Below are 27,387 nucleotides of genomic sequence, written 5' to 3' on the forward strand. Positions count from 1 at the left end.
AAGGTCTCAAGAAATCCATCAGTTTTGGCTGTCTGTTTACAGTTTTCTGGGTGATTGTTGAAGTCCTCAAGCCAGTGGATTATTCCGGAGTAATTGCTGGCGATTGCCGTGATAGAGGGTTTTCTTAAGATCCAACTAGTTGGACAGAATGGTCGGAGTGCCACCCCTTTATCCAGCTTTACGCTGTTGAGACTTGACAACTATTTCGGGGAACCTCTAACAAAAGCGATAAATCTCTGGACCAAGTTCATAACATTCCTCATATTGATGTTAGTTTCCACCGCATCCTGGTCAACCAGGTTAAGACTATGAGCACGGCAATGTGCATATAAGGTTCTTCCCTCCTGGGCCTTCACCAGAGACTGTAGACCCCTTTCGCTCCCAGACATGTTAGCAACGCCGTCGTAGCATTGTCTACGACAATTTGGTAACGAAAGACCGAAACGACAAAGGACATCCATCAAGCAATTAAATAGTTTTTCAATCTTTGTGTTTTCAGTTACAAAAAAATCCAAAAAAAAACGTTTCGCTTATGCCGAGGTTGTCATGAGCAATTCTAAGATAAACGGAAATCTGTTTTTTTTTACCGTAAACAGCAGCCGTTTTGTCAAAGATCACTCTAAAATATTTGCAACTCCTCGTTGTATCAGTGAAAAATCTAGGCGTATGATAAGATGTTCTTTCACATATTTCATTTTGGAGATCAGGTGACAATCAACTGTACTTTTCTGTTCTGACAAGCTACTTCTGTGAAACTGGAACATCATTTGCCATTAGTTGAAGAAGGCGTCGGAAGCTCGAAGACTCTTCTTGCTTACCTCTTATAGGTACTCCTTGTGAGGCAAGGTACTTCAAAGACGAGAATATGCGCCTCAGAGCTTTGCGAGAGTCATGCGATTCTTGCTTGTGTTGTGCACTTAGCTGTTGGCTCACGTCATTACCACGGTGCAAAGAGTATGTGGTTGCGATAGCTGCTTTGCGAAATGAAGAAGCTTCGTGCGACTTAAAGCGATGGAGTGCCTTTTTCCAGTTGCTGAACCCTTTCGTTACGAATGTGTCAAAGGAGTCTTTATCGCGAGAAGTCGTTGGAAGGGATATTTTCATATTCACTGCTTCTGTGCGGACTGTACACACAGCACCGTTCTTAGTCGTGTCGAGTTGTAACCAATGGTTCTTTTCCGTCCAGCTAGCTTGAAATGTTCTGCCCTTCGTAGTACTATTACTACCGACATCGCTGACACTGACTGTATGAGTTGCACTAGACAAATTGCTACTACTAGGGCTACCTTGGTCATTTGCTTTCTCATTTACATCACTAGCTCGAATATTACCTCTAAAACTACAAGTACTCGGTTGTTCGTTTATCTGTCCTATTTCGGTACCAACATGTGAGTTCCCATCTGTAAACTTGGTTCTGTCTTTAGAGTTCTTAGCAGAAAAATAGTGTTCTAATCTTTTATTGTTAAATTTTTCGCCTCTGTTTCTTTCACTCACAGTCCGTTCAAGTTCAAAATCATCAGTGAGCACTGACGGTTTCGCCAGCGGTTCACTTTCCAGGAAAAGGGGCCCATGCCAAATCAAGATTAAATTTGAAGGCTAATTATGGCTGTAATTGTCAAAATAGACAGGTTCTTTTTCTGCTTGCCAGGAAGAAAAAGAACCTGATTTGCATGATCAGTAAAAAGAATCAGTCTTAAGACTGAAAAGATAACTGTGAAGTCTGCTTGTGCTAATAATCTGAACGTCACAGGGCAGAATTCAAAATTTATTCGGGGGCTTGGCCCCCTGCCCTCCCCGTACTCTACGCCTATGGTTCATTATAACATTTAAGCAAGCATTAGAACCCACACGCTTTCCATCTAATTTTATTAGATCTTGCTTTCAGAGAGATTTGTTGTCTCTCTAATTTTATTCTCTTGTTTGTCTCGATTATTGTTAAGTTCACAGAATAATTCTTTAAATCAATCCTTAAGCACGCTGGGAATTTCAGCCCGACAGCTAAGCTTGCAATGATATCCGATTTTAATGTTTGCACTTCAAGGACCATTCAAAGATTTGAATGTTGTTTGCGGTAATTCAAAAGGTGTTATGTCCATGGAGACCAGAGAGACTCCCTTTAGGAGACAATGAACAATAACTACATGTTTTGGTTTTCCTATACAGTAAGTTCTTTCCAATGTGTTGAGTATGATTACAGAGAGTGTACAGGATGTGGCTGAGAAGCCAACATCTTGTCGCACTTATGATGTCGTACTTGTCGCACTTATGTCGCAAGCTGTCGCACTTATGATGACCATTACTAGCGTTTCCACTATTTGCTTTTATTATTATCCCTCAAGCAGTTCAGGGAATTCATTTTGCTTAGTTTTAGGAGGCCAAGCTTCATCCTTAAACATCATTGTAATGTTTTATGTTTTTGGCATTTTTGTCAACTGCCTCTTTACTTTTTATAAATAAGCCTCCTTAACTCAAGACGTCTATTTAACATAAGAAGAGAAAAAAAAATAAATGGTTTAATGACTAGTATTAGCAATCACTATGTGGTTAAAACCATGAATAATAAATACAAAGAAGGTCTTTTTGACATATTAGATATGACAGTATTGACAATTTTGTAAAAGACAATTTCTCAAAAATATGACAAGTATGTATCAAGGAGGCACACTTGTGCCTCTATAAAGAGGCGACCCACCACAACGTACAGGGATTAGGAGGCACAGTTGGGGGGCTGCCGCCCACCAAACCCCCCGCTTTCGCAGCCTGTAAATAAAAAAAAAAGTTTTTTAAAGTGAAAGTAACGAGCGACATTAAATCTTAAAACGATCAGAAATTATTCCGTATATGAAAGGGGCTGTGCCCTCCTCAACGCCTCGCTCTTTACGCTAAAGTTTTTATTGTTTAAAAAAAAGAGTTGTGAGAAAGTCAAACTTTAGCGTAAAGAGCGAGGCGTTGAGGAGGGCACAGCCACTTTCATATACGGAATAATTTCTGATCGTTTTAACATTTAATGTCGCTCCTTACTTTCACTTTAAAAAACTTTTTTTTATTTACAGGCTGCGAAAGCGGGGGTTTGGGGGCGGCAGCCCCCAACTGTGCCTCCTAATCCCTGTACGTTTTAAGGTTCGACCTTGTAACTCAGCCTCTTTAACTCTGTAGAAAACGTAGTTTTTTTCAAATAATTTCTGCACGTTTTTGTACAGTTTATTACTTATTATTGCTTGACTAACTTTTAGATGAATGTGTATTATTCTTTTCTTTCTCGACAGGGTGTTTTAAAGGTCGACCTTGTAACTCAGCCTCTTTAACTCTTTAGAAAACGTAATTTTTTTCAAATAATTTAAAAAAGAAACTGAGTTTCTTTTTTAAAATTTAAATTCAGTATATAAAAAATTTTCTCTATCGGTGAATCGAACCCGGGTTTACCGCCTGACAGCCAGGAGTTTCAACCGTTGCACTAAAGAGACATAATTGTAATTGTTTTTTAGTAAGGGGAATCTTTTTGACGCAAGCAAAACTTGATATTTGGTTTTTGGAAAACAGGGAAGGAGTTATCAGATTGAGCTGAAATTTCGAGGATAAGCTCCCAGGCCCCAGGAAAGCTTATCCTCTATCTTATTCTCAGCCCGATCATCTTATCCTCTATCTTATCTTCAGCCCGATCAGACAATGTTAAAGGGGGGTTGTGGTGGGAAAAATTAACATGGGCTATTATAGGAAAACGAGGTTTTTCGTAAATGTAAATTCGGGGGATAATTTTTTCGGTCTAAAAATATCAAAAGGCCCTAACAGGTCGAATTCTGCTTCGAATGAGTCCTCATTCACCCGGATCCGGTGCCAACTGTGGCCTGTAGGCGTGGCTAAGAAAAAAAGAGAAAAGAATTTTAAGTGGATATATTTGGTTTTTTTAAAACAAGGAAGGAGTGATAGGATTGAGATGAAATTTCGAGGATAAGCTCCCGAGCCCTAGGAAAACTTAACCTCTAAATTTCAGTCCAATCGGACAACGTCAAAGGGGGGCTGTGGTGGGAGGGTCGAAACTTCTGGTCCAGTTTACCCCATGAAGACAAAGTCGGAGGAGGATGAAATTTTGCACGTTTCTTAGTTGGAGCTTGGGCTACAAAATGCGATCACCGCCGTCTCTCTGCGGCCTCTAGGACCTGAAATCGCCTAACATTGTGGTGGGTCGCCTCTTTATAGAGGCACAAGTGTGCCTTCTTGATAAAGTCGGAGGGGGGTGAAATTGTGCAAGTGTCTGATTTTCAGCGTGGGCTACAAAATTCGATGGCCACTGTCTATCTGCGATCGCGAGGACCGGACATTGCTTGTGGGCTCTCATAGGAAAACGAGCCCACGTCTTCGCGGGCTAGCCCGCGTATGGTTGGTTCTTAGAGGAAAACGAGGTTTTTCATCAATTTAAATTCAGGGGATAATTTCTTCGGTCTGAAAATATCAAAATGCCCTAACAAGTCGAATTCGGCTTCGAATGAATCCTCATTCACCCAGATCAGTTGCCAACTGTGGCCTGCAGGCGTGGCTAAGAAAAAAAAAACAAATGATGAATTTTAAGTGGCTATATTTGGTTTTTTGAAAACAGGGAAGGAGTGATCGGATTAAGCTGAAATTTCGAGGATAAGCTTCCGGGCCCTAGGAAAGCTTAACCTCTAAATTTCAGCCCAATCGGACAACGTTAAAGGGGGGCTGTGGTGGGAGGGTCGAAACTTCCGGCCCAGTTTACCCCATGAAGATAAAGTCGGAGGAGGATGAAATTTTGCAAGTTTCTTAGTTTGAGCTTGGGCTACAAAATGCAATTGCCGCCGTCTCTCTGCGACCTCTAGGACCTGAAATCGCTTAACATTGTGGTGGGTCGCCTCTTTATAGAGGCACAAGTGTGCCTCCTTGATACATAGTAGAAAACGCAGTAGCAAAACAGCAGTTCGAACCAACACTTTTTTTGGACTTCGTTTACCAGTGTAAACCTAATAGCTTGCAACTGAACGAGCAGAAATCGAAAGTTCTACGCTTCAACCCGCTCAAACGAGATATTACAATACAAGATGTTCCCTTTCCAACTGTTTCGTCCGCGACAATACTAGGCGTGACTTTTACTAGCGATTGCTTGTTTAAACTGCACGTAGACAATATCGTGCGCAAAGGACACTACTCAGTTCAAAGTCTAACGAGTATGCGAAGGCTAGGTTTCTCAGATCGGCAGCTCTTACTGGCTTACACGACATACATCAGGCCAATCCTTGTATTGTTGTCCTGTCTGGGGTCCCCAAGGACAAAACTGCCTACATGTCAGAGGAACTAGAAGACGTTCAAAAATGTGCTACTAAAATAATTCGTGGACCCAGGTATGAGAGCTACGGGCATGCCCTTGTGGTTATGAGCTTGCCCACTTTGTTCGCCCGAAGACACGTTTTGATAGTAAGGTTCAGGAAATCACTCATGTCAAATGAGAGACATCACTCATGTTACATGAGAGACATCACTCAATTCTTCCTCCAACCGCACCGACCCCCAAACTCACCAGGCATCAGAACAGACTACAACCCGTCAAATGGCGAACGAACAGATTTGCAAATTCCTTCGTACCATATTTTGTTAGTGTATTAAATAAGTGATTTTTATTTCTTAAATGACTGTAAAAATAGCATAATTTTTACAGTCATTCAGGTTTTTATCATTCATTCATTAGCATTCAGGTTTGTTTGCTACGAAAGCTATTTGATTAAACGAATATGAATGAATATAGTTTAGATGAACAAAACACAATGAAACTGAATTCGAAAAATACCATCTTTTACTAAAATTTTGTTTAAAGTAGGTTTTTAATAGAAATTCCTCTTTTAATTATTAAAGAAATTTAATAGACTTCCCGCAAAAGCAGATCTTGCCAAAGATTAAATATATATTATAAATAAATGTTAAAAAAAATATATTTATATAAAATGCATAGTATAAAATGATAAAACGTAAATATGTAATATAAATTTATAATAGGCCTAAAATATAAATATAAGATATTTCAATCATAAAATATAATGTAAAATATGCATATAAAAGATTAACGTATGATATGTTAATAGTTTAATTTATCAGCTCTATTTGAATGCAGCGGAAAAATGATTCATGTTTATTAATCTGACGATGAAAGAAGAAGAATAATATGGTTCAAAAACCGGACTGTTAAATAATAAAAAAAAAAAAGAATAATGAATGAAATTTTTGCTGTCTTTCTTGTCTTTTCTGTGTTTGCATCATTCCTTTTCTTTCTGGTGTTTTGAATTGTATGGCTTTAATCAGATTTTTTTTTCTTCAGCTGTTGCCTGTTTCAACGAAAACGGAATACATCAGCTTAGCTTTAAACTTGGGGATCGTATCTGCATCCTGGAAGAATGCCAAGGTAATCCTTGTCTAATTTTGCTGAAAGTATTCGGAAAAAAGCGTTATTAAGTAGTTTATCATGTTTTTGAAGCCGGATTTTGAAAGCTGGATTTAGTATCGCCAGCTGAAGTAAAAGGTCGCCATATAGGCCAATCACTCACGTAGGAAGTTTTTTCTGGAGGAGGGGGAGGGTAAAGAAAAACCATTTCGTTTGTAATTGGGGTAAGGAGTGCCCACAGATTCAAGAACAATTAGGATTTCGGGGGGATGGGCTTCGAACCCCCCTCCCCTCTCTTCTGTGTATGACCATGATGGAGACCAGGATTTGGTTCACTTCTTTTTCGGATTGTTCAAAGGAGTATTTGTTCGGGAGAATAAAGATAAGCTCTGAACAGAATTGAATTTATTTCGAGAGCAGGATTCTGCATCCCTCGTGAAATCAAAAGTCTCCATTTAGGCCGAGATATGACTTGCTTTCGTTTCGAGCCTACGTTAAGAATTTATTTATTAAGAGAATTATTTATTTAAAATTATAAAAATTCCTTGTCCATGCACCGAAAATCCTTTCATTAGCTTTTTAAATAACTCGTTATTCAAGGCAGTATTTGCTTGCAAGAATAAAGATAGGTTCAACAACAACAATAGATCAACGTTAAAAATGGGTTTCAAATATACGTATAAAATTAATAAAATTTGCCTGTTTATGCACTGGTAAAAACTTTTGATTGGAAATTCTTTTCAAAAAGTTTTTTAAATTACCATAGTTATTCAAAAAGGTATTTGCTCGTGAGAACAAAGATAGGCTCTTACAGGAATTGAATTTCATTTTGACAGCCCGATTTGGTGTCGCTCAATGAAATTAAAAATCTCTGTATAGGCCTTGGTCGCTTCTGTTTGGGATCAAAAATAAAAGTGTGTTTCTCTGACAAGTAAGCCTATGTTTAAAATAAATAAAAATTCCCTGTTTATGGATTGCAAAAACTTTTCATTACTAACTATTCCTATTAACAACTCACTGCAAAACCAAGCCGCCTGAGGCCAACACAGCTACGCACGCTCCTCCTTCATCCCAATCTATTCAAAGCATCCCTCTTTAAACCATCCCAGGAAGTTCCCATTTTCCTTTAATCTTTCTTTACGACATCCTCCCACCCCAACTGTGTTGTCAACCTACTTTTTGTGTGGCCCTAGACGGTTGGCCGACAAGGACAATCTTTGGCAATGTGTCGGCTTTCATCTGTAGAATGTACCCTAGCCATCTCAGCCTTTTTCTTAGTATAGCCTTAAAAAGCGGGATTGAACCACACCTATCATACAGCCTGTTGTTTGAAATATGGTTAGTCAGTCGAGTACCCTAAACAATCCGTAGGCTATTTCTTTGGAAAACTTTGAGTTTCCTATTGAGGAAACTTTTGAGAAGGCTGTACTTTTCGTTCAGCCTAATTTTCTTTTTTTTTATCTTTGCGTTTGGTTTTTGGTAAGTAGCTTTTTAAATAAATATAGTTTTTGCTTTTTGCTCAAAGGAGTCTTTGCTTCTGAGAATAAATATAGGCTCTAACAGGAATCGAATTTGGCTTTAGGAGCCAGATTACGTTCAAGCTCAAGTTTTTCAAGTTCAATATGGGTTTTAATTGAAAAAAAATATAAAAATACACTTAACTCAATTCCTTGTGCATTGATGCACGTTTGGGCCCGTAATAATTGCACACTCTAAATACAGCGTGGCCTCCTGTCCTCTCCAATTTCCACCCCGAACCGCCATCAAATAACAATAAATTTAACAGAACTTCTCCTCCGCTCACACCCCTTAAAGTATTAAACTAAAATATAATAAATAATAATAATATCAAAAAATTCTAAACATAATAATAATAAAATAAATCTAGTAAATAAATTTTTAATCTTTAGATATTTTTTTACATTCTTTTTAAAGGAGTCGAGAGACCTATATAATTTCAGCTCTTGCGGAAGTGCATTCCACTCCCTAGCACAAGCAATTCTAGGAGAAAATTCCGACCTAGCTGTCGGTGTCGGAGGTATGTAAATGTCTGATGAAGATCGTGTATTTAAACTATGGATTCGTGATGCTAATGTGAATAAGCCTTTAAATGGTGATGGGAGTGTTCCTGAAATATATTTAACAAAAAACGGTGCAAGATAGTCTTTAAAGTGATGCTATTGATAGTCTGTTCGGTGCTGGGCCTAAAATTTGAAGTGCTTTGTTGTGAAGTGAGTTTAGTCTTTATAAATGTGTCTTGAAATTAGATTGCCAAACTGTAGAACAATATTGAATGTGAGCCTTGATAACTGCATTGTAAATCAGGATCAGTATTTTTTTAGGGAATTGGTGACTGAGTTTTCTCAAGATTCCTAGGTTCCTTGAAAGCTTTGTCTCGACACTTGCTATGTGGTGTCTGAACGAGAGGTGTTCGTCGATTAAAACCCCTAGGTATCGAACATGTCCTTTTTCTGGTCTCTTGATCAGTCCACGAGAGGTTTCAATGCCAATCACATCAGGAGCCAGCGAATCTATACGTGAAAAAAACAAAACACTCGATTTGTCAATGTTGATGACTAGACGATTTGCGTCCATCCACAGGTACGTTTCTTGCAGAATGTCTTGTAGCTTCGTTTTGAGAGACTTGTTGTTCCATTCTGAGCTTGCCATAAGAGAATCATCTGCAAATGCCGTTAGTTCGTCCTCGGCTTCTACTATAGACCCCGGCATCGTTTGTGGGTGACATAATTTGCAGCAATAAGGGTTACGACTTGCAGGATTCAGTACTTGCTGAAGATCATTTACGTGAACAAGAAACAATACCGGTCCCAATTTAGAGCCCTGTGGCACTCCACAGTTAACTACGACATCATTTGTATGGTCATTTCCTGTGTAAATTCGACAATTTTCCAGGTAAGACTTAAACCAATCTAGGACTTGGCCACGAACTCCAATATGATCCAGCTTTCCTAGTAGTATTTCGTGGTGCATGCTATCAAACGCTTTGTTAATATCTAGAAGTACAGCTGCAGGTAAAGCACCCACATCAAGAATTCTGTTTATGAAAAAACTTTGTGAAGTAAGGGCGTCTTCGGTTGAATGGCCAGCCCTAAACCCAAATTGGTGACTGTTAAAAAAAACCTCTGGCCTCTAAATATTGGTAAAGCTGGTTTTTCATTGGCGTTTCAAAGACTTTCGAGAAAACTGATAAGATTGAGATTAGTCTATAATTTGCTGTGTCTGTATGACATCCACCTTTTTGAAGAGGTAATATCCTTGTCTTTTTTAAAGCTTCAGGAAAGACCCCTTTATCTAATGAAAGATTTACAAAGTAACTTAGAGGCTCAGCAATGGTCGTCACTACTGCTTTCAGTGCCTTTGTGTGGACCAGGTCGAAACCTGAAGCAGAAGAGCCCTCCAAATTTTTTACGAGTAATTCGAGCTCACCTGGTGTTACAGGATTCACTGCCATTGATTTCATGCACTTCGGGCCAAGGTGTTCTTTGTATGATTTAGCTGGTGTCCCAACGGAATTTGCTATGGTCTGGCCGATATTTGCGAAAAATGTACTCAGCAATGCGGTAACCTGTGTAGGTTCGGTAATTTCTTTATCATTCACGACCAATTTCGCTGGTAATCTTGAAGACTTAGTGATTGACCGTAGTACCGAGTTGATAATTTGCCAGACTTTTCGACCATCCTTCCCGCTTTCCGTCAGCTTTTGGTGCAGGTAGCCACGCTTTGCTCTTCGTAACACAGTCCGAAGGACTTTCCTGTATTGCTCATACTCCTCTAGCCGCGCTAAGCCCGGCAAGTGTCTATACTCTCCCCAAAGGTGGTTTTTCTTATTCACACAGGCCAGAAGACCATCCGTCATCCAGGGGCTAATTGGCTGGTCTTTTTGTCGTTTTGTTAGTTCTCGGGTTTCTCCCGCAACATCTACTGTATACATCCAAGAACGTCGAGTGAAATGACTCAAATGCTTCGTTTACATCTTGAATCTCCATTACGTTATCCCAGTTTAATTGCTCTAGTTCCTGTTTTAAATCCTTCTAGTTTTCCTCTGTTAAACATATAATCGGTAACATGGGGTTGATTCGTGACCTTATCCTAGCTGGTTCTGAAAGGGCGGGTGTTGCATGAATGGGGAAGTGGTCTGATGTGTCGCTGACGAGGACTGCCGCCGACTCTGGGAGCAGGGAGCTGAATATGTTGTCGATAAGTGAATGCGTACTCTCAGTAACCCGTGTCGGAATCGTAACAGTAGGGTATTAGGTGTTGCTTTATGGAATAAAGCAACAGTGTCGTTCAGCCCGTTAAGTCCCGTGAAGCCCTGAGGTCAGTAGTTCGAGTCCCAGTTTCACTGGTTATTCGGTTTGGGACCGGGGTCAATGTTGTGACTCTAAGCGCAGCCGGAGTCGATCCAGCTCTAAATGGGTACCTGGAGAAATCTGGGCGGAAAACACGAGAAGCGACGGATGATTTGCCCTCAACCAAGCGTTGCACTCACGACCGATGGCGTCGAATCAAGAGATTGGTACCTGCGCAACATCGACCATTGGTCAGCATGCGAAAACGTTTAAGAAGTTTAAGTTAAGTCTTGATTTGGTTTGTTTCTATCTGGGATAAGCGTTAGAAATGTGTCTCTCTGACGAGCAAACAAGCATTTGAGATAAATAAAAATTTCCCATTTATGCACTGGCAAAATCTTTTCATTGGAATTTCTTTTAAATAGCTTTTTCAATAACTAGACTTATTTAGAAGAGTAATTACTCGCGAGATCAAAGATAGACTCTAACAGATGAAGTATTCATGTACCAAAGATTTATCCTCTCTCTGACCAGACCAGAAAAATTCGTTTCTCTGACCAGCAACCATACGTTAAAATTAATAAAAATCCCTCATTTATGCTCCGGGGAAATCTGTAATTTTTATTTTTTAAATAGCTTTTTAAGTAAAGTCGTTCAAAGTAGTATTTCCTCGCGAGAATAAATAAAACTAGTTATCCAACTTCTTCATACACTTCAAAAAAAGAGACAATTTCTTTCTCTTTTCTTCATTCTTTTTATTTGTCTTAATTTCCCTTTGGCTGCTACATTTTAAATATGGGGAGAATTTTCTGGGGAGATTTTTTCGGCAGAGGAATGCGCCAAACCTCGAGCTAAGACAGGTTACTTTGTTACAGAGGGTAATTTGATTCATAAAAAAAATTAACTTTCCAAGCAGATTTCAAGTTCATCACTGAAATACGGCACCCCCCCCCCCTTGATACGGTCTTGGTGGCACTCATATTACAGCACTGCCCAGCACAACTAGATAACATTCCAAACAAGCTTTAATTGAGTTTAATCTTATGCAGTAAAATTTGGATTTGGAATTCTTTGTACTTTATTTTCACTTTCCTTTGGGGATTCGATACCTTAAAGAATCAGCCTATCTCGTCCATTATAAACTTTTGTAGTTTGTGTGGCCAAACTATTTAGAATTGATTGGGCAGTTTTGCCGTAACTTGTACAACTTGGATAAGCGGTCGGAATAAATGGTAAACACCAGAATCCGACATCTGTTTTCCCTGAAATCTTAGAAAAACCATGTAACTTCTCTTTTTTTGTGCTGGACATAGAGATGTACGGTTTGAGAGAAGCATATATCATTAAAAAGTGTAAATTTTGTTTTTTTTATCAAATGGAGCAGAATTTTCTTTTTAAAATTCAGGAAAGGGTTGTCCCTGAAAACATTCTAGTATGCCTGCTAGGAAAATGCCAAAAAAAACCTCAAAAGAAGTGTCATTTGATCAATTTGACAGCTCTTCGTATTTTTTGGGGTACAACCCTCTGATTGAAAACTTTGCCGACAAGATTTCCTTTGTCTTTTCAATCAAATCACAAATTCTCAATATGTTTCAATAATAAGTAGTCCCCTAGGAGAATTCGCTAATGGACCCTTTGCCTTTGAGACAGTCAGTCGACGTTGAAGCTCACAAAATGATGTTTGAGGTATCGAATCCTCCGAAAGATAGGTTAGTCTACAGAACATGTGCTAGTTAGATGAATGTACTTGATTCGTAATTTTATTCGTAAAAAAATAATAAAAATAATATGGAAGAGGCCTGGTTGATTTTGTTTTTAATATACTATTTTATACATTCCTGTTTTCTTTCTTTCTCTTGTTTATCTTTTTGTAGATTGTGCTATCAAGCTCCATGTAACGTAGATAGTTGCGCTTGCACTGTTCCTTGTTGTTTTACCAGGCCTTGGGGCAATGCAGGGGACAATAACGTAATTACTTTGTTTTATAATTTTGGTGATCGAGATAAATTGACTTAATTGATTTGCATTGACTGAATACAGCCAACTAAACTATTGTTCCGCGTGTGATTAAGTAGCATATATGTGTTAGACAGACAAGAGTAGCCTTTAGCGTGTTTACATGTTCTTTTTTATTATTATTATTTTTTTATTTGATTATAACGAGTATCAGGGACATTTTCATTTCCCTACCATGCCCCTAGGACAACTTGTTTTCCAAATTCATTGGCAGGTCAGTAGATTTAAAATTTAATTGTTCATATAATCTTATAATCTTAAACATTTTTCAGACTGGTGTCGTGGCTTTGTTGAAGGAAATGAGTCCATTCGAGTAAGTGTTTTTTCATTAATTTCTTTTTCTTTATATAGGTGTAAAGGTGTCCGCTAAGATCCACTGAGGGGCCGAGAAAGGTTTTAAGAAAAAACCTTTGCATGGTAAAATATTTACATTTAATTCGAACTCAATAACAAAATTCCACTTTGTATCTTGCTGGAGGGAGAGGGGTCAACTGTCAAACAAAAATACCCCTCCCTTTTTTAGCGTTAGTCTATGCACATTTGCAAGCAGGGTTAGATGTAGTTATTTACGGACTTAGGTAAATAAACAGATATAGTTACAGATGGCTATTACAGTAACAATTAACTAACCTTTTTTTAAACAAAAATACGCTGCTAAGTATTTACTTGTTATTAAAATGTTTTATATATAGATCTATATATATATACTTAAACTACAAATTGGAACTGAGGCAATTGTTATCTGAGAAAAAAAAAATAGCAACCATGTCCACAGAGCAAATAGAAAATTTTTGAGAAATGTTTCTATTTCACAAAGTATTTGGTTTCTTTTAGGACATTATGTACAGATATATGATGCGACGACTCTTAATTAATACTAAAAGTCTTAAGGACCTGTGGGTAATAAGAAAAAGTCAGTTCACGGAAATACAAACTGTAAAACCGTTTCAGGTTATCAGGTCTTACGTCTTCCTTTCCATACATGTCTATATATATTTTTTCTGGTTCAGTGTAATTAGCATAGGCTCAGTTGAGGCCATGTTCCGAATTGGGGGGGGCGGGTGATTTTTAATCATATGGATTAAAAATCCGCTTCATTTAGTGAAGGTAACTAGGGGGCTCTTGAGCAGGAGTTAGAAACAAATATGAAGCAGCACAGGAGAAGAGAGTAAATGGGTCTTTATGGGGCTGTCATTTTGCCCCCTATACTGTGGAAACTCATGAATATAACTGTACTTTATGCCATCATTTTATTGAAAGATTCTTCTCCTGCTCTGTGTTTTTTGTAATTGTTACTGTGTTTAAACAAATGGATATCTTGGTTAGACCTCAAAGTAGCGTGGTTAGACCTAACATGTCAAACTGAATACTTAGACACTATTCAAGGTTAAATCCAGTTCTGCCATGGAAGTAATTTTGAATAAGAAAAATATAAAAGCAAATACACGTTCTTCCCAAGATGTTTTTATCTATAAACGTCATCTGTACTTTGAAATCTAGATGGCGAAAGTTTTGAGAAATGGATGCTTTAAACTGAGATGGCGCGTATGGTATCAGGAAGGTATGCATTCTTTCAGAAGATATTATAAGCATAATATTAAGCTTCCTTTCATTTGGAGTTTTCCGGACGGTTGAAAAGCAAATCAACCCATAAGACTGCGAGAAAACTGTTTTATTTCATGACAGCATAGGGAACTTGAGTTTCGAATTGGCTGATTTATTTAGCATTTTGTCTGTTAGACGCCAATTGAAAACGTGGCTTAAAAATAATATGACAAAAATGGAGTTTGCGGAAGTCAATGTTACTTTTGATGTTAATTAATAAAAAAAACTCCCATAAAAAGTAAAAGATTGAGCATCAATCCTAAACCGTTGAAAAACTAGCATGAATGAATAAATGAACCAGAGACGGACAGCAATTAGTATCAAATAATCGATGAAACATAAAACAAACAGGTATTAGAATAAACAATTTTAATTAATTATAATCAATTTAAGCTAAAAACTAGCCAGAATGTTCTATGGATCTTTGCGCAAGTTTAATTTGTACCTGAAATTGACGATAACCTTCAAGAAGAAGTTCAACTTATAACTGGATATTCTTTCTCTACCTTTCTGGGTATGCTCAAAATTTGTTTTGGTCATGGAAGAAACATTTGGGTTTCTCTGCTAAATCCTTCATGTCTAGTTACCGTAGGATTTTTGATACTAAGCGTGTCGTAGGATAATTGCAAATTTCTTCGTAGCATAAATAAATGAAGAAAAATAATAAAATAAGTAAATGAAACAAGTGATACGGGTACTAAAATATCAAAATCCTACTCTTAACAATCACAATTTAAATTTGGAACAAGTTTTAGAACTTTCAGTTCGATGATCTGATAGAATAGCCTATGTCAGATAGGGTCTGATTGTACTTTAACGTAATTAAAGTAAATTAGTAAATTAGAACTTAATTATTAGAATTGGAATTAAAATAATAAATTATTATAGTAATGAATTATAATAAAGCAATAAATTATAATTCAAGCAATTAAGAAAATTAGAATTAAATGCGACTAAACCGACCATTACGGTCACCATAATCGAAGGACTTTTGTTTACAAAATGTACAACTAGGCTTTAGTTTTAGCACTTGTTTATACAAATTAGTGTCAATCAGCTAACTTAAATATAATTATAAATACTCACTAATTCTATTCAAGTGCATGTTTTCTAACTATTTGGTAATAATTGTTTTAAAAAAGTCAACCTATGCTATAGAACTATTTGGTAATAATTGTTTTAAAAAAGTCAACCTATGCTATAGAATATATATATATATATATATATATATATATATATATATATATATATATATATATATATATATATATATATATATATATATATATATATATATATATATATATATATATATATATATATATATATATATATATATATATATATATATATATATATATATATATATATATATATATATATATATATATATATATATATATATACATATATATATAAAATCAACTTGAAAGTAAATAAAAACTTAAGAGCCATGGCTAAACAGAGTAAAACCAAGGCAGATGATCTCTGTAATAGGCAAAGCTGGCATAGCTTTTTCAGAATCGTATAAAAACTATTCATTTCACTTGTTGATAGATAGTCCATCATCCATCCTAGCGCTGAACTAATGTAGATAGGCATAGAATAAGAATAATTCAAAAAGTCAATCAGTTTTTTTATACATATTATTTTTCAAATTTAAGATTATTCAGCAGATAAAGGCCGAATTTTTTGTACTAGAAAATAACAAAAGAGAGAATCATTCTTAAACTACAGCTAAATAAATGTTAACTTTCTTCGAATAAGACAGCGTCAAAATAATAATATGAAATACTTAGAAAGACGTGTTCTTTGGTCCTACCAAGGGACTCCTCTCAATGGAAAAAGGTTTTAGTTATACATAAATTATTTTACTTCCATGTGATATCAGAAAAATATATATTCGGATGATATTGATTCTAGACTTTATAAAAAAATTATCTGAGAGGGGGGGGGGTCCTTCCGATAATTCAGGAATAAGATTGCCCTGCCCCCTTATATGCATAAATGCTAACATATATTTAAAAAAAAAAGTTTAAAGAAAGTAAAAAAAAAGGAAGCAAAAATGAAGATCTCGGTGAAAACCCAAACACTTAGACAAAAGAGAAACATCTCATGTATGGAAAAGGGGCCGAGTCCAGGGAGAGACGATAGTGGGTTTGGCCTCTTTTCCCCCTCCCATGCAATATTTATTTGACTCGTAAATCGGTCTTAAAAATGCAGGTAATAATGCTGTTATTTGAGACAGTTGGACAAAGTCCAAAAAACCTTCTTTTTTTTAAGTATTCTCCCTCTCCTGAAACCCTATTCTTTTGATATTCCTCACCTGAACAAAAATTCTGGATGTAATCTTGATGTAAAGACCCTTTTTTACATCCATGACGTGTATCATAAGCAAGATCAAAGAGTTTGTATTCTGTTTACAGAGAAGAGGTTAAACGTGAATAATAACGTTATGATATTTGATGTTTCCTGGGGAGCAAAGATTGTGCTAACAACTCAATTTTTCTGATTGTGCAGATTAAATACTTTCTCCCTAATTTTTTTTGTGCTGTTTTTGTGCTGTTTGTGCTTCGAAAAAACTCATTAAAGATCTTTGTTTATCTTTTAGGGGATTTTCCCAAATAAGTTCGTGATTTTGTTGAAGAATATCAAGTGAGTTGCCTTCTTCTTTTTATCTTCTTTTGTTGTTTTTTTTTTCTCCTCTAGTTCCAGCTGTTATGCTTTCTGCTCTTCCTTGAGTGATTAGGTACGGGCTGTAACTCGGAGGCAGGATTGCTAGGTTCTTGTCAGTTACACTATCTCAAATGGCGACAATTTTTGCACGAATTGGGTTGACTTATATGGTTTGATTTGTTGTATTTATATTTGTATTATTGCATATTTAGAATAATATTAATACATATATATATATATATATATATATATATATATATATATATATATATATATATATATATATATATATGTATATATATATATATATATATATATATATATATATATGTATATATATATATATATATATATATATATATATATATATATATATATATATATATATATATATATATATATATATATATATATATATATATATATATATATATATAAACAGTATATAATAATAATGCTTTAAATTATTATATCATATTTGATTCGTTATATTTTGCATGATTTCCACTAATTTACAATTTCGCTATGATTTCCGCTAATTTATATTGAGCTAATTACCCTATTTTTTACCTGATTGACCAATTTTAAAAAATTTTCTGAGCCAAATCAGCTTTTTTTATCACTTTATTCAGCTATATATGAAAATCAGTAGTTTTTAGAAGAATATTATGCAGAATTTCCGCTTTTACAACGATCAGCAGTTCATGCTAAGTTTCATTCGTTTTACGAATTTCTTACTACACTAGTTACATTCGTAACGATTTTTTTACGAATTGCCAGTAAGGATCTGTATAGTAAATTTAAGGATTTTTGGTGTTTACTTACATATGTGTAAGGTTTTATGTGTAAGATTAGAATTATGTCTTGCAGTAGTTTTACTCAATGGGTATTTCTACTGTACTACAGACTTTTTTTCGCTATATTAAATGCATAACAGCTGTTATCGATTACTGGATGCATTCTTTTCTCAAACGTGCATTATATGTTTTACCCTAATAGATACAAACACATTACTAATCCATACTATTACACTAATGTGAATACTGCTAATCCACAGTAATATTGTATTCGTTTTTAAAGTTTCTGTTACAGTAATGCTCACTATTAGTTTTAAAGTTTCTGTTTTAAGAACAGCTGTATTTAAGGGTTTGTTCCATCCAAAACAATAGTTCATGGCCATTTTTTTTAATTTACCATCTTGTGTCAGAACATTTTCTTCTCTCACATTTGTATTGTAATCTTGTGTTTTACTTATTAAAAATTATGTGGTTTGTTTACGTCAAGATGATTTATTTGTTATTGTTTGTTGTCATAACATAACAAATATAACAAATGAAATTTTATATATAATTATATATTAAAATGTTATATATTAACATAACAAATAAACATAACATTTTTCTATTTAAAGTACAGAGCAACGGTTACAAAACTTTGCCATTCTTTTGATAAAACAATAGGAAATACTACGGAAATTTTCCAAGAACGATTTGATTTTAGAACAACATTTGGCGAATGCAGTCAGAAAGGCAATATTTTGGCGGTCGCAAGGAAAGTAATAAATTTACAAAGACAATATTCCCACACTGAATCGCAAGAATATTGTCATGAGAATGTAACATAGATGGCGTTAACAACCCACCGATGAAAATCACTAAACCACTGGATGGACCGCCTTTTGTTTTACGTGCCTGTTGGGTGAATAAAATATGGGGAGGAGATCGCTTAAGACTATAGATATTGACTTTCGTCAGAAGCGTAGCATAAATATTATATAGTATGGAAAATTTGGTTCAGAAATTGGACACATCACTGCACGCGGTTTGGGAAGTTTCCCAAAGCTTCACAGAAGTAGCTTCAACAGGTCTGCAACTTTCGAAGGCACTGCGCTATAAATTTGCCATCACACACGCACAGAAGGCGGAGTCGTGAAGAAAGACGTGCCGCTGATGTGTTCAAAATATCTTTAATGGACAGTATAGGAATTTTCCATACTGTATGATATTTATGCTGTGGTTAGAAGGTGTTCTTGCAGAAAAATTACATCGTGAGATAACAGTTCACCAAACAAGAGATCTTCTCCTTAATTCCCCGTTTATGTTCAAACACGCAAAGCTTACCTGCGTTGGGTGAATTATTTTGAGGCACTGGACATAGCTTTCTTTAGCCCTTCACACTAAGGCTGTAGGACACATGGTCAGTTCCGCAGTTGGTACAGTTTGGCAAAACTTTACAAGTGTTGTCCCCAGTGTTTGCATGGGGGCTGAAAAATCAACCGAAAAATATTTCGGTTGGCTTAAGAGGGCAAAGATCTTTCAAGTGAGCAGCAGATGGACATCGAAAACAACGCCTTGATATTTATTTGTAAGAACGTACTCGATAGATCTCACATGCAATACGAAACCAGAAGTAATGGTGACATTAAGGGCAACAAAGTCAACGAACTCTAACCAAAAAGCACAATCACCGATAGTCCAGTTTTGGTGGATTCAACAAACCCTGGGAATACGGATTCAAAGTCGTCACTCGAGATACGATTGTGACTACCCATAACATTATTTTTGAAGATCAAACCTTTTTTTCACTCTAGTTAATAAAAGAAAAATTTCAACTTTTTTTTATACTGTCTATCCGATCAGATTACATATATTTGCGAAGATAAATGTAGTAATTGAGATAAAATAATTTATTGGCGAAAATGAAAAGATGCATTTCCCAAGTCTTGTAAAATGTAAGACTGCTTTGCAATAAGGAAGTCTTTAAAAGGGTAACAGAACTTGTATTATTCACTTGCCTTGACGTTTGATATTCTGTCAATTCTGAATCAAGAATAAATTCTAATTTAGGGGGAGGGGGAATGCATTTTTTCAATGTCTGGGTGAGGGGCAATTATTTAATGAAAATACCGAAAAGGGCGTTTTTCAATGTCTGGGCGAGGGGTAATTATATAATGAAAATACCGAAAAAGGACATTTCTCAGTGTCTGGGCGAGGGGCAATTATTTAACGAAAATACCGAAAAGGGATTTTTTCAATGAAAATACTCCATGTAAACTATTTTCCTAAATCTAGTGGGTTGAGGGAAAATATCTAGGGGGGGGGGCAAAGGCCCCCTTATCACCTCCCCCAAGTAACACTACTGAACTAGTAGGCAATTACAACGTCGTAGGGAGATGCAGTTTCATTTAAATGGAGCATTTAAAGGCTTAATTCAAAGGTCTTGTTCTCATCAATGTGCTTTTAGTGGTAGGTTTTATCAAGCGGAGAGCAACAAAGCTTTACACAATGTCTTTATTTAAAAAAAAATACGTTTGGCTTTTTTTAGAACAAAAAGCTGAATTACATGAAATAGTTTCAAGAATTGGGAAAGGATCCGGTTCAAGAACCAGAAATTTTTCGACAATATGGAGAAGAACTCCTGTTTTTGGTGAGATATTGGGGATTAAGAGAACTCAAATTTCATTCGGGGAAAAGTGAGTAATTCTGGGGACTTCTCTGAAAATTCTGATTTGATGGAAGCACTGCTGCCAAGTTAGGAAGCACAAAGATTTCTCGCTACTGAACCCGTTTCGACCTCGGATTGCCCGGCGGGATAGTAAAATACGACATGGTTAGGAGTGAAAATCCTTACTATAAGAATACAACTTAATAGCAAAACTAAAATAGTAAAAAGAAAAAGAAAATAAATCGATGGTCAGCATGATTTAAGAACAAGTTCAAACTACCAATTTCCGTTTAACCCTGTTCTCTGATTCTGGCGGTTTCTGTTCTCTGGAGTAATTTCAGCTCTCTCCAGCAGATGTAAAACAGCCTAACGTAGAAAGTTATGCCGTTAATAACCAATTAACCTTACAGAGGCTAAGCGAAGTTTTGCATATAATTAATAGCCACATTCTGGACTCAGGAGTGAGGCCACTCATAAGTTGCATAGTTGAAAAATAGCAAATTGTGCTTAAAAATTGAGAAAAGACTTCGGTTCCCAATATGTATACTGAAAGTCTTTGTATGGTTCCGGCTTAAACAAGGGGTAATATGCCTGCCTTTGTACTAAGGTCTACTAAGAAGTTGACAGCCGGAGTGTTGAGGGACTATTGTGGAGGTCAATAACTCATTCAGAGGCGCCATTAGGGGGAAGCTCCTACCTCTGGATTTTTCATTCTCCTCTTAAATTTTGAAAAACACCTTTTTTGGCGTTTACTTTTTTTAAAATCAAAGATTTAAAAAAAAAGTTTTTTCTTTGTATCTTCAGTACATAAAAAATGAAAAAAAACTCTGTCCCTTCCCCCTGCATTCTTATGTATTGGGGCCTCTGGGAACATTTTGTTTCTATAATCTTAGTAAAATTCAGCTTTTAAAAAGATGCAGCACGCCTACATATCAGCTAAAACATTGAGGTAGGAGAGTCAAGAGGGGGGGGTGGTATGAGTCCAGTTTATTTCCAAAAATACTGATTGAAAAATCCTACGTGATCCCCCTTCAAATAAATTTGAATGTTCTTCGTCTTTCAAAATTTTTGCTCTTTCAATTATTTATAACGCTCTATTTTTATTCTATTTCAGACTGGTATAACACGAAGAAACTATCATTAACCCTCTATTTTTTTAATTCTTAACCCTCTATCCCTCTTATTTTTCATCCTCTATTTTTATTCTTTTTCAGACAGGTATAACACGAAAAAAAATTTGTATAATCTTACTGGATCAACAAAACATGCGACTTTTTTCTGCCGATTTCGTTTCGTTGAATGGCTAGTATCATAAACTATATCTAGTATGCAGCAGTATTAGGGATTGCTCAGTGCATGACATGGTATACACGACTTTACAATCTCCGACGTTACCTTCGAACTAGCTTTTGGTGAAAATAAAGAGTGAAGTTGAAACTTAAAACGGTCAAAAATTACTGCTTCGCAGTTTATCCAAGATGTTTTTGAAAAACTGTCGAATCTTTCAAGAAAGCAAAATAAAGGATTGGAAAACACTATGTACAAAGAAAAGAAGTCGATCTGAAAAACTATCGTTGTTTGATATTAATCAAAACAACTTTTTGCACAAAATAAGTTTTACCAAAAAAAGTAAAGAACTCCATTAAACCAAAAATAGAACAAAATAATCTACCAATCATACAACTACCACAAATCAGTATCAATAAATAAATGAAACCCAAAACACACGGACATTAAAATAAGCCATACTCAAAACGAGCAGTAATTAATTTGAGTCGGGTTCTAAACCCTATGCTTTCTAAAAGCCAGAATATAATTTGTACTTTACTGAAAAAAATTCTTTTAAATGTTTTCACTTTTATAACTTTAAGAAATCAAAAATTAATTAATATTTAAGGAATAAACATCAGAATTTGTATATTAAACTGACAGTGCACATTTTTTTTTTAGTAAATTCATTTGAATTTTTTTCCGTGAAGTATAATTTTCATTTTGGGTTTTATAAAACATAGAATTTAGACACACGACTCAGATAAATTTATGGTCATTTTGAGTTTCACTTATTTTAATTTATGTTTGTTTTGGATTTCAGTTATTCACTGACACTGTTTTGTAGTAGTTGTACGCTTGGTAGATTACTTAATTCTATTTTTGTTCAATTTTGGTTTAATTGAGTTCTTTACTTTTTTTGAAAAACTCATTTTGTGCAAAAAGTTGTTTTGATTAATTTTCTGTTCGTTTATATTGACATAGTCTTTTTCAGGGAGAAAGACTGAGCCTCTTCTGAAGTTAAACAACCATCTTTTCCATAAAACCTTAAATACCCCCTGGGCATAGCTTACAACTCTTGCTCCTAATCTCAGGGGTTTGTTTCAACCCCAAAAGCCTTGTTATATGATATTTAGACTATTTTGAATAGAATGGCCATCTCAAAATTTCTATTAGACGCATTTCGGGACAATACGATGTGTGTGTTGAGGAAGGGGATAGCTGCCCTCAGATCACTTTGACTCTTTAAATGAGCAATAGAGCGTCTGATTACAAGTCTAATGAGCCCCCTCCGAAGTTTATATGACCACACTTTCTATACTACACGTCCCAAGGGCATAACTTGCAACCCTTGCCCTGAGGGCTGGGGGATCTGTTATGCTCAAAGACGTAATTTCCAGACCTTTCTGATAGGCTGGACAAAATGGCTATATCAAAATTTTGATTGGTAGTGTTTGGGGAAATGATAGACGTGAGGGGGGTATTTGCCCTCCTCGACGAATAAAAATACTACTAATTTTGATAATTAATTCTGTTAGGAATACATTGCTCTTAGATATTTCTACTATTATGCAAGGGTTCTGAAATGCCACAGCCATTTCGTTTTTACCAGATTTCTACGTCTCTTGATGAATAATGAAGAAGATCAGCGTCCAGCCAGCAACTCGCAAAGTTTCTATCTCATGACTAGGTAGAATATCTTGTAAATAAAAATAGGATTTGAGGAAGACTGATCAAAACATAATTGTTTCTGGTCAACATTGATTGTATCGGTATTATCTTATAGGTGCGACGCCGGGGACTAGTGGTAATTGTAATAGCAGTGATAGCATACAAATATTAAACCTTATAATAAAAACCTTATATGCCCATAGGGCATAATTTACAACCCTTGCCCTAAGGGTTGTAGGGGGGTTGTTGTCATCCTCAAAGACCTAATTTCCAGAACTTTAAATTACGTTAAACAAACTGCGATCTCAAAATTTTCATTGAATGTGTTTGGGGAAACGGTGGGAGTGAGAGGGGGGCTAGTTGCCCTTCAATCATTTTCGACTATTAAAAAGGGTACTAGCCCTTTCAATTTCCAATCGAATGAGCCCTTTTTGAAGTTTCTACAACAACAATTTTTATATAAAAAAACGTATTTGCCCCCAGGGCATAAATTACAACCCTTACCCTGAGGGCTCTGGGGGGGGTGTCATCTTCAAAAACCTACTTTCCAAAACTTTCAACTACGTTGAAAAAATGGTTATCTCAAAGTTTCGATTGGATGTGTTTAGGGAAATGGTGGACGTGAGAGGGAGGTTAGTTGCCCTCTATTCCCTTTCTACTATTAAAAAGGGCCCTAGCCCTTTCAATTTTCAATCGAATGAGCTCCTTTTGCAGTTTCTACAAAAACTGCTTTCTATAAAAAACTTACATGCCCCCAGGGCATAAATTACAAACCTTATCCTGAGGGCTGTGGGGGCGTTATCATCCTCAAAGACCCAGTTTCCAGAACTTTCAACTACGTTGAATAAAGTGGATATCTCAAGATTTTGATTGTATGTGTTTGGGGAAATGGTTGGCGTGAGAGAGGATTAGTTGCCCTTCAATCTCTTTCGACTATTAAAAAGGGCACTAGTCCTTTAAATTTTCAATTGAATGAGCCATTTTTTAAGTTTCTACAACATCACTATCTATAAAAACCTGATATGCCCACAGGGCGTAACGTACAACACGTTCCCGAGGGATGTCAGGGGTTATCATCCTCAAACACATAATTTCCAAAACTTTTTAACTACGTTGAACAAAATGGATATCTCAAAATTCTGATTGGATGTGTTTGGGAAAAAGATGGGCGTGAGAGGTGGGTTAGTTGCCCTCCAATCACTTTCGACTATTAAGAAGGGAACTAGTCCTTGAACTTGCCCTGAGGGATGTGTGTGTGGGGGGGGGGGTTGTCATCCTCAAAGACCTAATTTTCTGAACTTTCAACTACGTTGAACAAAATGGATATCTTAAAATTTTGATTGGATGTGTTTGGGGAAAAGGTGGGCGTGAGAGGTGGGTTAGTTGCCCTCCAATCACTTTCTACTATTAAGAATGAAACTAGCCCTTTGAATTTCCAATCGAATGAGCGCTTTTGGAAGGTTCTACGACACAGCTTTCTATAAAAAAACCTTATATGCCCCCAGGGCATAATTTAAAACCCTGGCCCTGAGGAGTCTGAGGGGGTTATCATCCTCAAAGACCAAATTTCCAAGACTTTTAACTGCGTTGAACAAAATGGCAATCTAAAAACGGTGAGTGCATGTGTTTGGGGAAATCGTGGGCGTGAGAGGGGGGTTAGTTGCCCTCCAATCATTTTCGATTATTAAGAAGGGCTCTAGCCCTTTGAATTTCCAATCGAATGAGCCCTTTTTCAAGTTTCTACGACAAAGCTTTCAATTAGAACCTATTATGCCCAAAGGGCATAACTCATAACCCTTGCCCAGAGGACTCTGGGGGGAGTGTCCTCCTCAAAGATATCATTTCCGGACCTTTCAACTGCTTTGAACAAAATGGCTGTGTTTCTACGAGCAAGTTTTTACGACAAAGCTTTCAAGAAAAACCTTATATGCTCCCAGGGTATAACTTACAACCTTGCCCTGAGGGCTCTGAGGGGGTTATCATCCTCAAAGACCTAATTTTCAAAACTTTTAACTATGTCGAACAAAATGGCTATCTAAAAATTTTGATTGGATGTGTTTGGGGAAAAGGTGGGCGTGAGAGGGGGCTGGTTGCCCTCCAATCACTTTTGACTATTAAAAAGGGCATTAGCCCTTTGAATTTCCAATTGAATGAGCAATTTTTTATGTTTCTACGACAACGCGTTCTATAAAAACCTTATACGCCCCCAGGGACTAACCTACAGCCCTTAACCTTAGGGCTATGGGGGGAGTGTCATCTTCAAAGATATAATTACGGGACCTTTCAACTACTTTGAACAAAATGAGTATCTCAAAATTGTGATTGGATGTGTTTGGATAAATGTTGGGTGTGGAAGAGGTGTTAGTTGCCTTGCAATCACTTTCGTGTATTAAAAAGGCACTAGCCCTTTGAATTTCCAATCGAATGAGCCCTTTTTGAAGTATATACGACAAATATTTATATAAAAAACCTAATAGGCCCCCAGGGTAAAACTTACAAACCTTGCCCTGAGGGCGGTGGGGGGAGTCTCATCCTCAAAGCCATAATTTCTATCTAGAAATCAACTAAGCTGAAGAAAATGGCTATCACATAATTTTGATTGGATGTCTTGGGGGAAATGGTGGGCGTGGAAGGGGTGTTAGTTGCCTTCCAATCACTTTCGACTATTAAAAAGGGCACTAGCGATTCGAATTTCCAATCGAATGAGCCCTTTTCGAAGTTTCTACGAAAATTCCTTCGATACGAAGTGCCCTGGCCAAAACCAGAAAGTAAATAATACATTGCGCCAACATATGCAATTTGCGCTGTGTATAATACGGTGTATGTAAAAACGTTTTTTACATACATTTCGCTGGCCATGTTTTAGCTTAGTGTCTGTTCATTCCTCTTTTCGTTCCCCTCATAATTTTTTCATAACTTCCACTTTTGATTCAGGTACTTGTATGATATACGCCCTACCTAATATTTTTCTAATGTTTTTCTCACACTAAATCCTAATGAAATATACCAAAGTAAGATACAAATATAATACTTTAGAACAAATTTGGGCTATATATTTGCACATTAAAGGGGGGTCAAAGTATATTGGGTCTGCATACCTAATGTGTTAGGTATAATTATTCTGCATATTATGTAGTACGAATTGTTTCTTTCTAACTTCACACTGTCCAAATACTTTACCCCAATGTGCCCCCTAATTTGCAAATATATAACCCAAATTATATATTTTCCATCTATTCAGTCACTTCTCTTTGTCTTGTATAAGGCTAAGCTGAAAGAAACCAACAAAAAAAAAAAACGGTTCTATAATGCCTCAATGAATGAACAACTTGAGCGGTAGGGCGTTTATCATTCAAGTACCTTGATTCATATGAATATAGATAAATTTATGCATAAATCTTCGAATATTGTGTTTTATTTGAAGGCCAAGACAGAAGTAACGTTACTGCGTCGTTTTTTGGGAAAAAATCCTACTTTTCAAGAAACAATCCGTGGCATTTTGCAAAAAAGGTCAAGTCCACTTTTTTTCTGAGAATGAAATAAGCAGATTGTTCGAAAGAGCTTGAAGAGATCTGTCGATGAGTGTGTTCAAATGGGCTAATCTTTAATTCTGACCGAGTTATAAACTGTTCCAAAGGGGTATAAATCCTTTATCTTCTAAGTAACAAACAAATCAGCAATTTTGACATTTTGAACGGATTCCGATCGAAAATTTAACTAGAAATTAGCCTTTAAAGTTTCAAGATTCTTAACTTCTGAATTGTGGAGAAAGATTTTTTATTGTGTGTTTTTATTTCCATTTTGCTCTCCTGTAAAAAAATAGGAAAAGTGGACTCAGGTCCTTTTTTGCAAAACCCTACGGAAATTAAATTACTGGGGTCTTAGGTAGCCCAGGAGAAAATCTTATTTTCTCCTCAAGTGTCATGTAAAAACTCAATGTCTTATTTGTGCTTAATGGCACTGGCGGATCCAGGTGATGGGGGGCCAAGATTTTTTATTTTTCTCAATAAA

At 36.2% G+C, this 27,387-nt stretch overlaps 1 protein-coding gene across 1 annotated transcript in view; it reads left to right on the plus strand.

Annotated features, from left to right (window-relative positions):
• LOC148946606 (dedicator of cytokinesis protein 3-like) overlaps positions 1-27,387 on the plus strand; it is a 218,343-nt gene that overhangs the window by 14,126 nt on the left and 176,830 nt on the right. Inside the window, exons 2-4 of the mRNA XM_089096363.1 lie at positions 6,323-6,406; positions 12,984-13,024; positions 16,928-16,971. Of these exons, the coding sequence (XP_088952489.1) occupies positions 6,323-6,406; positions 12,984-13,024; positions 16,928-16,971 (169 nt within the window). The remainder of the gene's footprint in view (positions 1-6,322; positions 6,407-12,983; positions 13,025-16,927; positions 16,972-27,387) is intronic.

This window comes from Artemia sp. Qi Xiang Cuo, chromosome 11 (genome assembly GCF_049724085.1).
Source record: "Artemia sp. Qi Xiang Cuo chromosome 11, ASM4972408v1, whole genome shotgun sequence".
NCBI classification, from domain to species: Eukaryota; Metazoa; Arthropoda; class Branchiopoda; order Anostraca; family Artemiidae; genus Artemia; species Artemia sp. Qi Xiang Cuo.